The 11121-nt window shown below is 47.4% G+C and overlaps 1 protein-coding gene across 2 annotated transcripts in view; it reads right to left on the minus strand.

Annotated features, from left to right (window-relative positions):
• The window catches only part of Edaradd (EDAR associated death domain), a 58242-nt gene extending 54792 nt beyond the window's left edge, over positions 1–3450 (minus strand). The window contains exons 1-2 of one of the 2 annotated variants that reach the window (XM_029554077.1): positions 3398–3450; positions 2971–3097 (exon numbers count right to left, since the gene is read on the minus strand). In XM_029554077.1, the coding sequence (XP_029409937.1) occupies positions 2971–3001 (31 nt within the window). In that variant the 5' untranslated portion in view covers positions 3002–3097; positions 3398–3450. Of the gene's footprint in view, positions 1–2970; positions 3186–3397 lie in introns of those variants that run through there. The other variant, XM_017802210.2, reaches the window with a different exon arrangement.
• Positions 3451–11121: the final 7671 nt, after the last annotated feature.

Consider the following 11121-nt stretch of genomic DNA (forward strand, 5'->3'; position numbering starts at 1 on the left):
AGAATCCTAGAAACTGTGAAAAGAAGGTTCTGGGAGAGCCAAGGGTGGGTTACTTCCAACTAGGCATGGATCATCTTTGAACTGAAGTCTGGAAAACCAGGAGGTATCAGGCAGGGGAAGGTGCAGGGAGCCTTCCAGGTACTGGGTTCAATCTATTCAAGGGCCAGTGGCCAGGAGGCTGTATGGCTGTCACGCTTGGAGCAAGTGACCAAAAGGGGGTGGAAGGACAGGTAAGGATGTATCAGGATCTAGAGAAACAATTTAGGGTCTGAGGGTTTGTCAGGAAAGTGGTTCAAAGCAAAAGGATGATGGGATCTGACCTCTTCAAGAGTTTACTTTGACTACATTTGGAGAACAGTTGGCCGAGGGCAAATATGAGTGTGGAAACCCCAGTTGGGAGGTGGGTATAGGAAGCCAGGGGAAAGAACACGGTCTGGTGGAGAACTAGTTGTACACATTGACACCTTCTGTGGTTGCATTACAGAAATGAAAGATGGGCAGATGAGTATGTCTGAATGGAAGTGTACCAGTATCTATATGTGTGTGTTATGTGGAGGAATCTCATTTGGTTGACAGAGCCCCAACATGGGCTTCACCATCCCCTGCCAGAGAGATCACAATCTAAAGGAGACCTCCTTCCTGGATGTGGGCATCCGCAACCCATCTCCTCCTGAAGTGTTCACCTACAGGTGTGGGTTCTGCTCCTTGGCATCATGAGAGATAGACTGTCACAAAATATCCTCTGCTCACATGCAGGGATTTTTAAAGGCTCTTTATTTTATGTAGCAGGCATCTGAAGGAGACAAGCTAATAAGACTATGGTTGGAATTCTAACCCTACAGCGCTATAGCTGTTGCCTAAGATTATATGCTTGTCTCACACATACACATGGGTTCGTTGTACTGTTGACTCCCTGAGACTGTGTGTGTGTATATTATATGTACATGTTCCTGTATGTACACATGTGTGCAGGTGCACATGCACATGTATATGCATGTATATGCAGGCCACAGGTCAACTTCGCTCCTCACTTTGAGGTGTGTGTGTGTGTGTGTGTGTGTGTGTGTGCACCCATACTTACATGGAGGCCAGAGAAAGATGTTGGATGTCCTGTTCTATCATTCTCTATTCCCTTGAGACAGGATCTCTCACGGAACCTGGATCAGGCTGACAGCCAACAAGCCCCAGCAATCCTCCTGTCTCCACCCCCACCCCTAGCTCTGGGGGTTTCAGGCACAGGTGCTGTGCCTAGGTTTTTATGTAGGTGCTGGGGATTTAAACTTAGATTAGAACTCAGGTCCTCATGTTTAAGCAGCAGGCTCTCTTACCCACTGAGCCATCTCCTCAGCCACTCTCCACCTTATTCTTTGAGATGGAATCTCTCACAGAAGCTGGAATATATCAATTTAGCTAGGCTGGCTGGCCAGTGAGCTTCAGGGATCTTCCTGTCTCCGCCTCCCCCTCAGCACCCATTACAGATGGATGCCACCATGCCTGGCTTTCTACGTGGGTGCTAGGGATCCAACCCAAGCCCTCACGCTTGCTTGTGGGGCAGGCACTTTACCAACTGCGCATCTCCCCAGCCCTCCCTCGGACTTTTTGTCATAGCTAAAATGGATCCTACCCCCCACTTTCTCTGGAGTCAGTAATGTTGGGGGCTCAGGCAGATGTTGCCTGTATCTCCATCCAGTTAAATCCTTTCTCTTCATCTCTTAGCCACCCCCCAATATCACTTAGTAAGATCTGGAACCATTATGACTAAAATTACCCCCAGACACCTCTTGGCACCTTGTTAATTAGCTTCCCATCAGAAGAGGGGATGGTATTGGAAATGGGACCTGGAGTGGGAGGATTTTCCCCTTTATCTCCTCTTCCATTTTCCCAAACACTAGGTACAGAGAAAGGGAAAGACAGCTGATTGTTGTCCATCTTCAATTACTAGCACCTTGACCATTCACCACTTGAAGAATTTAGATCATTCTTTGACATCACCAGGAAAGTCCCCCCAAACCAGCACTTCACAACGGCCGACTTAGCCGCTGGGTTTAATCTTCTGGTCAATCACCAGACACAAAGAATTGTCCCCTTACAGGTCAAGTCACTCATCAGGGCTGGAGCAGCTGAACTCTGTCCCTGCCCAAGCAGAATAAATGAAATATGAAACACAGGTAGTCACAGCTTCCCGAGGAGCAGTCCCATCTGGTTCCACCTGGCTCTCCCCAGAGCTTCCAACCCCAGCAAAACCACAGAAAGTCCAAATGTGCTCCAGGGACGTATCATTCATCCATGTGTCCCACAAATGCCCATCAAGTTTACAACAAGGTTATGAGAGGTCAGGATGAGAGAATTTCTGGAAGGTGAAGTTTGAGGAGGGTTTTAAATGAAGGATGGGTCAAAACAGAAGAATCTAGATGCTGGCCTCAGCTCTAAACGCACAATGTTTTAATGTAAACAAGACTAGAGGCTGTTGGCATCAGATGCCTTCACAGGTGCGGACTGCACCGGTGGGATCCACCTCGTGGTTCTGTGGATAGTAGTTTATGAACCAGTCAGAGGACCAAGATTTACTAAGGCAAAACCATCTCGGCAAAGTGGAAGGAAGAGCCAGAAAGAGCTAGAAGGCGTGTGAGTGAGGAGTCGGGAGAGGCCGGGGCGGACGCAGAAATCCTCTCGCTCCTGTTCTTTTCTGCTTTGCGGGACTTGTTGGCCCCGCAGCCCAGAACAAAAGCCCTGCGCCGGGCGAGGCGGGGAGAGGGACCCAGGGTCCCCAAAGCGCGCGGTGATCGGGAGGCGATCTGGTCACCGCGGCTTGCGTGGAGGTAGGGCGCTGCACCACCATCCCCATCCACCGCGCGCACATCAGGAGCGGACCCGGCCTCCCAAGCACTCTCTGGGTGGCCGTAGTTTGGCCTCGAGAACCCTTGTCGTGGCCTCCGCTCCAAGTGAGTGCGAGGCACGGTGCTGCTTTACCTGTGTGCCCAGGGTCATCCGGAGAAGCCATGAGGGCGGAGAGTGGACAGATGAGTGTGGAGTGGAGCTGGGCGGTCTCTGGGACCCGGGGGACAGAGGGAGCGCTGGCCCTCAACGCCTGTTGCTGCTGTGCGCGGGGAGCAAGCCTTCAGGGCTCTGCGCACCCAGCTGCCCCTCCCCTCTTCCTCCTCCTCTTCCTCCTCCTCTCCGCTTCCCTCCCCCCGTCCTCCTCTCCTCCTCTCCTCTGTGGCCCTGCTACTCCTTTTCCCCTCCTCCTCCTCCTCCTCCTCCTCCTCCTCATCCTCCTCCACCTCTCCAGTGGACAACTTTTTCCTCAGCCTGACCCTTTCTTCCTCTTCCTCCCTCCTCCTCCTCCTCCTCCCCTGCGTGCCCTGCTACTCCTTTCCTCCTCCTCCTCTTCCACCACCTCCTCCTCCTCTTCCTCCTCCCCTCATCCTCGTCTCCTCTTCCTCCTCTTCGTCCTCTTCTCCTCTCCTCCTCTGCGCGTCCTCCTCCTCTTCCTCCTCCTTCTCCTCCACTGGGGTCTCCTTCACTTCTTCCTTGCGCTCACTTCCCGGAAAGTCCCTTATCCACCACGTCTCTCCAGAACTCAGCAGAGATTTCGGAGCGCCTGGGCTACGCTGGGCAGCAGAGGACCCAGCCGGGTACCCAGGACCTCCTGGGCAGGTCCCACTTGGGACCACGCGACCGCAGCCCCTAGCCTCGCAGCCAGCCCCTGGCCTTGCCGGCTGCAGCAGCGGGTGCTGGGGGCGCCCAGGAGGGCTCGGCTGGGACTCCAAGGCGCTGCTGGGAGCTCCCCGGCAGGCCGAGGCCGAGCCTGCGGGCCGTGGTGTTTGAACAGTTGCCTAATCTTCAGGCAGCCGCGCGGCTGCATGACCACACATGCTAGCACGTCTATTTTGATGTTTTGTTGGCATTAGTTACTGCCTGACCTGCAGGGTAAGCGCTGCAGGAAGGAGGGAGAAGAAAAGGCCCCGCGCAGCCTCCTGCGCACTCCGCCTCCGGAGAAAAACACAGGATTGGTGCCTTAACGAATTAAGACTTAATGTAAATGTGATTTTATATTAATTAAGTGAGCAGAGATTGTGGCTGTCTAAGGTGGCCGTATTGTATTTTCACTTTTTTAAAGATTTGTTTTCATTATTTTTAAATGATGTGTAAATGTCTGTATCTGTGTGGCTGTGCACTTGAGTGCAGGTGCCCTCCGAGTCCAGAAGAGGGTGTCAGACACCCTGGAGCTGGAGTTACAGACAGCGGTGATCTGCCCAGTGTGGGTGTTGAGAACCCAGCGTGTTAAACTGCAAGAGCAGTAAGTGCTCTTAATGGCTGAGCCATCCCTCCAGCCCCAATGGCTGCTTTTTAACTAACTGTTATCTCTCTTAAGTCTTTCATTTGAAGGTTACAGGCAATTTAAATTTAACGGGAATCTCTGAAGGGCATTATATAATCCAAATCTGCCTTGAGACATAACCACAGAACTATAAAAAGGAGGTAAAGAAGGTAGCAGCTACCCTGCAGCTTAGCGGTAGAGCACTTGCCCAGCATGTACAGGCTCTGGGTTCCATCCCCAGTACTACCAAAAAAATTTTTTTTAAGTTCATTTTAAGCCCACCCTGGTGGCACAGGCTTTGTAATCTCAGTACTCAAGAGACTGAGGTGGGAAGATAGCCTGGAGTCTGAGGCCAGCCAGCCTGGGCTATATGGTACAACCTCATCTTTTAAAAAGGTGGGGGGAGGGTGAGTTGGAGAGCTGTCTCAGCAGTTAAGAGCACAGGCTGCTCTTGCAGAGGACCTGGGTTCAGTTCCCAGCACCCATGTGGCAGCTAACAGCCATCCATAACTCCAGTTCCAGGGGATCCAATGCCCTCTTCTGTCCTTCACCAGCATTGTATGCATGCATGCACTTACATACATGCAGGCAAAACACTCATATGCATAAAAAAATTTAATGAGTAAATAAAGGGGGCAGTATTTATGGCACAATGTCTGTCATTAAGGAATTATTAGTGATTCTGACTAAAAACTCCAAAAATTTCAGGCAAAGAGCAAATGCTGACTTACTGTGGTAAGGGTGCCGCCTCAGCTACTTCGTGGTCCTAAGGCCCATGATAGGCACTCCAGAGATGCATTTTATTCTCTAGAAGAAGCAGGAGCTTCACAGAGGAAGATGCAGCAAAACCTTCTAGTTGAAAGAGGGGGTCTTGGACGAGAAACTCAGCTTCCTAATCATCAGCTCCCACATTGGAAGGGAATTTTTTTTTTAAAGGGTATTTTCTCAGAGAAATCTATTTTGAGGTTTGGTTTGTGGTTCTCTCTGTACTTCTCATGAAGATGGCATTTGTTTCTGAGGTTTGAGTGTCAGGAAGGAACCACATATCAAGTCAGGCTATCTTGTTGGCACAAGTTCAAGAGGCTTTTGTTTGGGGTTTTTGGTTTTGGCTTTGTTTTTTTTTGTTTTTTTTTGTTTTTTTTTTTTTTTGAGACAAGGTCTCCCTGTAGAGGGCTGGCCTGGAACTCACTATGTAGACCAGGCTGGCTTTAAACTTGCAGAAATCCACCTGTCTCTGCCTCCCGAGTGCTGGGACTAACGGTATGTGCCACCACTCCTGGCTTTAATTTTTTTCTTTTCTTTTCTTTTTTTTTTTTTTTTTTTTGGTCTTTTTGAGACAGGGTCTCCCTGTAGCCCCAGATGGCCTGGAACTTGCTATGTAGATCAGGCTGGGCTTGAAATACACATAGCTCCACCTACCTCTCTGCCTCCCAAGTGCTGGGATTAAAGGCATGCACCACCATGCCTGGCAATGGTTTGTTTTTTAAAACTGAATAGTAAATAGGTCTTTTTATCACACACATTTGTCACGGTATTGAATAGAGGATAGTTTTAGAAATGCATGTTAAGTTGTTTTATATTTTCTTTTTTCACATTTATTTATTTATTTGTGTGTGCACGTGTAGGTTGAGAGCATGCCTTTTGGAGCACATGTGGAGGTCAGAGGGCGATTTGCCAAAGTCAGTTCTCTTCTTCCATCATGTGGGTCCTGGGATCAAATGCAGGTCATCAGACTTGGTGGCAAAGCACCTTTACCTGCTGGATCAGTTGCTTTTCTGTTGCTGTCATTAAACACCATAACCAAGGCAACTCACAGAAGGAAGAGTTTATTTGGTTTATGGTTCCAGAGGCACAGTGTCCACCATGGCAGGGACCCATGGTGGCGGAGGGGGCTGGAGCAGAAGCCGGGAGCTCATGCTGTCAAAGTGTTCCTGTCCCAGTGACGTGCACGGCTGCACCTCCTAAAGGTTCCATGACCCTCTCCAGACAGCTCCTCAAACTGGAGACCAAGTATCCAAATAAAATAAAAATAATAAAGCCGGGCGTGGTGGCACATGCCTTTAATCCCAGCACTTGGGAGGCAGAGGCAGGCAGATCTCTGTGAGTTCAAGGCCAGCCTGGTCTACATAGTGAGCTCCAGGCCATCTGGGGCTACAGGGAGACCCTGCTTCAAAAAGACAAAAATAAAAAATAAAAATAAATAAAAAATAAAAGTAATAAATAAAATAAAATTTTAAAAGATTATACTTTTTTGGAAGGGGGGGCATGTCACATGACTCTTTAAAATATGTTTTTAAGATATTTATTTATTTAATATATATGAGTGTTTTTCCTGCATGTATGTAAGTGTACCATGTGTATGCAATGCCCACAGAGACCAGAAAATGACTTTGGATCCCCTAGAACTGGAGTTATGAATGGTCGTTACCTGCCATGTGGGTGCTGGGAACTGAACCTAGGTCCTTTGTAAAAGCAGTCAGTGCCCTTAACCACTGAGCCGTCTCTCCAGCCCCTTATGTCTATTGCTTAAGCATATAAGTGTACTTGCTCACAGAGGTCAGAAGAGGGCATCGGATCCTCTGGAATTGGAATTATAGGCCATTGTGAGCTTCTTGACATGAGCGTGGGAACCAAACTGGGGTCTTTTGTAATGGCAGCAAGTACTCTTTACTGCTGAGCCATCTCTCCGGCCCCTAAAATAATATTTTGGTTCTATTTATTTAGTGAATGTGTATGTGTTGTGGTATTTGAGCATAAGAGGCCAAAGCAGGATGTCTGGTATCTTCCTACTTTGCTCTCCACTTTATGATTATTTATTACTATTACTGTTATTTGAGACAAGGTCTCTTACTGAAACTAAAATTCATGTTCTGGTTAGGCTGGTGGCCAGCAAGCTCCCAGGATCTGCTTGTCTCTCCTCTCTAGCACTGGGGGTGCAGACACGTGTGTCCATGCTCAGCTTGTACTTGGGTCTGGAGTTAGGTCCCTGATTTCAAGTGCTCTTGACTACACAGCCATCTCGCCAGTCCCCTGAGTTAGTTCATTTGTTTTGTTTGTTTCTCTGAGAAAGAGTCTCATGGAGTCCAGGTTGGTCTTGAATTCTCTGTGTAGTCAAGGATGACCTTGAACTTCTGAGCATCCTACATCTAATTCATAAGATTATGGCATGTGCCGCTATGCCTGGTGACATTGCTTCTGTGTTTTTTAAAGTGACCTCCATTTGTCCTTTTCTGACTCGGTCTTCTTGGAGTCAGACCAGCTGGCTTTGACTCAAGGGCCTGTCACTACAAGGTTGTATTATCTTAAGCAAGGAGGAGGAGGAAGGGGAGGAAGAGGAGGAGGGGCAACCAGTGGCTGTCATAGGTTAGTTTCCTTACATTTAGCCTACTGAGAGAGCCTCTTATCATTTATCTTCCAAGAAATACCACAATATTTGCCATGGTGGTTTTATATACTATGGCTCAGGAGACAGATTTGCAGCACTCATTAATCATGGGGGGGTTGAACCCTGGACCTTGCACTGAGTATACCCCCAGTCAGTCCTCTTTTTTTAATTTTGAATCAGTGTTTCAAAAAGCAGCCCAGGCTGGTGTTGAGCTCATTCTGTAGTCCAGGCAGGGATCTTGAATTTAGGTCTTCCTGCTTTGGCCCCAGAGGTGCCGGGGTGACAGTCCTGCATTACCAGGTCCAGCAATTTTTAAAACTCATTTTATGCCCCAAACAAAGTGTCAACCTGTAGAACAAGGAAAATAGAAAGAGTTTATGGTCAAGAGGAGTTTGTAAACGTGGCTTTGCTCTAGACATGACAAAAGAGAGCTCAGACCCGAAGGGCAAGTGGGGCGGGGGGCACCAAAGACCTGTGGAAACAATGTCTTGATGGTGACTATGGCTCTGGACTGCAGTTAGCCAAGGATATTTGAGGTAAATTCTGAGACATTATGTCATGGTCACAAGCATGTTGCCTGTGTTGGTCATGTGTCCTTTCACAGACAGGGAGAAAAATTATCAGAAAATTATTTTTAAATGGGAGCAGAACAACTTAGAATACATTTTAGCTGGGCCTAGTGGCCTATGTCTGTAATCTCAGCACTCAGGAGATGGTGTCAGGACAATCACAGGCAAAACTCTGTAGCTCAAAAAGCCCAAACAAACAAAGAACACAAGGACTGACTGGGACTGGGGCGATTGCTCAGGGGGTGAAGTACTTATTGTACAAGCATGAAAACCTAGGTTCAGATCCCCAATACCCAAGAAAAGCTGCATTCAGTAGCACGCCTATGTTCCCAGTGTAACCTCCCTAGGGCAAGACGGGAGGTGGAGGGGGCACTTAGTGGCAAAACTAAGTACAGAAAGGGACTTAGTTTTAAACAAGGTGCAAGGTAAGGACTGACACCCAAGGTTGGCCTCCATACATGCACTGTGGCACATATGCCCCTGCATGAACACACATAAATATGCACATATCACACACTATACACAACACACACACACACACACACACACACACACACACACACACACACTAAAAGAAAAACCTCCAAGGATTGGGGATGGTGCTTAGTGGAAGAACACTTGCCTGGCATATGCAAGGTTTTGGGTTCAATTCTCAGCACTGTAAAATAACCATGTATTTTTTAATTTATTTTTATTTTATGTGTATGAGTGTTTTACCTGCATGTGTATAAGTGCACCTGTATGTATAATGCCCAGAGAGGACAGAAGAGGGCACTGAATCCCCTGGAGCTAGAGTTACAGATGGTTGTTAACCACCATGTGAGTACTGGGAACTGAACCTAGGTCCTCTGTAAGAACAGTCAGTGCTCTTAACTGCTGAGCCATCTCTGCCCCAAGTATGTATATTTTTTAATTTAACTAATCATAGAAGATGTTGGTTTTGTTTGTTCTATCTATACTATTTGAAGTAAATGTTCCCATTAACTTTCTGTAATACAAGGTAAAAATAAATCATAGAACCACACTTTTCCTCATCTCCAAGGGTAATGGACATCTCCAAGGGTAATGGGCCTTAGCCACCTGACAGGACCCAATCTAAATAAAAGATAGAATTTCAAGGACACTGTGTGGCTTCAGGGGCTTAGAAGAGTTCCTATGCCACAGACAGTTGAATTTGCTTATCCTGGAGCCAGGGAGGATGGAAGATCCCCAGTGAGAAAGACTAAGTTCCAATGACTCCTCATTTTTGAGTGTGCATTAGCTCAGTCTCACCTGGAGTACCTCATGGTAGGTGCAGAGTCCTCTGCTGCTCCTCATCTAGATCATACTGGCCTGTGGGCACATCTGTGAGGGCTTTTCTCAAGCTGGCTTAACTGATGTGGGCTGACCCAGCCCACCGTGGGTGGCAGGTGGTCCTGGACTGAATCAGGCAGAAGGAAGCGAGCCGAGCACAGCGGGCGAGCACGCAGACATCCATTTCTCTGTGCTCTAGTCTGTGGACATCACTAGCTGCATCATGCTCTTGTCACTGTGACATCCAACTGTGAATAGACTATGAACCCTTTCTCCCTTAAGTTCTTTTCCATCAGGTATTTTTTTTTTTTTTGTAAGAGTGCTTTGTCTGAATGTAAGTGCACTCGTTCATGCAATACCCACAGAGGCCAGAAGAGCATGTCGGATCACCCTGAAACTAGAGTTATGATAGTTGTTAGCTGCCATGTAGGTGCTAGGAACCAAACCAGAGTCCTCTGCAAGAGCAGCCTATCCCCTTAACCTCTGAGCCATCTCTCCAACCTCATTTTGTAGGGGCATTTTATCACAGCAACAGAAATGTGTGTGTGTGTGTGTGTGTGTGTGTGTGTGTATGTATGTATGTATATGTATATGTGAGCATGTGTATGTGTATGTGTTTATATGTATTCCACATAAGAGAGAAAACACAATATTTGTCTTTTTCAGCTTTCACTCCATTACTCTTTCTTGTTACCCCCCTTGACTCCTTTATTCCCCCATGTAGTATACTTTCTGTAAAGTACTAAATCCCTAATGAGCAAACAGGGTCACCGAGAGGAGATAAAGATGGTGAACTTCTGTCTTCTTGGCCTGAGACAAAGGCCTGGGGCCCTCTAGCAACCAGAGTTCTCTTTCTGGGCAACTAGTTTAAACCAGTCCAGAGAAGACCTGGACACCTCTTTGTCTGAAGTCCTAAGCCTATCAACCTTCTCTTCTTTGTTTAAGCTAATCAATCCAAAATAAGGGAGAGGAAACCACTAAAACCCCTAAACCCAGGCCCTTCCCAGGGCACTTTGGAGTCTCAGTTTCCCAATTCCTCTCTCCGCTAGTGGAAGAGCTTTACTTTTCTGTATGAGAGTGTGCTTATGTATGTGTGATTCTTTATGTGTGTTGATGTGATTCATCTTTCAACAAAGATTTGTTTGCTTGTTGCACTCTGATAGTCTGAGATTTTTTCTGCCTTTTAATCATTTAATTGGCTGAAAAAGTGAACCAAACCATACCCCTGGACTAATAATACCACCTGCAACACTCTTAGTCCTTTGTGTATGTGCACATGCGTTCACATGTATATGTGGGTGCAGGTGTGTACATACTGTGGTATGTATGTGGAGGTCAGCAGACAGCCTCAGGCGTCAGTTCTCACCTTCTACCTTCTTTAAGAAGGGTCTCTTGTTTACCACTGTGTATGCTGAGTAACCGGCCCACCAGTTTCCGGGGATTCTCCTCCCATCTCACTGTCGGAACCCTGGGGTTACAGACATGGTTTAGATGGTTCTGGGGATCTGAACCCAGGTCCTCATGCTTATGGGGCAAGTATTTTACCCACCAAC

This window comes from Nannospalax galili, unplaced genomic scaffold, assembly GCF_000622305.1.
Source record: "Nannospalax galili isolate Female #2095 unplaced genomic scaffold, S.galili_v1.0 scaffold1145, whole genome shotgun sequence".
In the NCBI taxonomy this organism is placed as follows: domain Eukaryota; kingdom Metazoa; phylum Chordata; class Mammalia; order Rodentia; family Spalacidae; genus Nannospalax; species Nannospalax galili.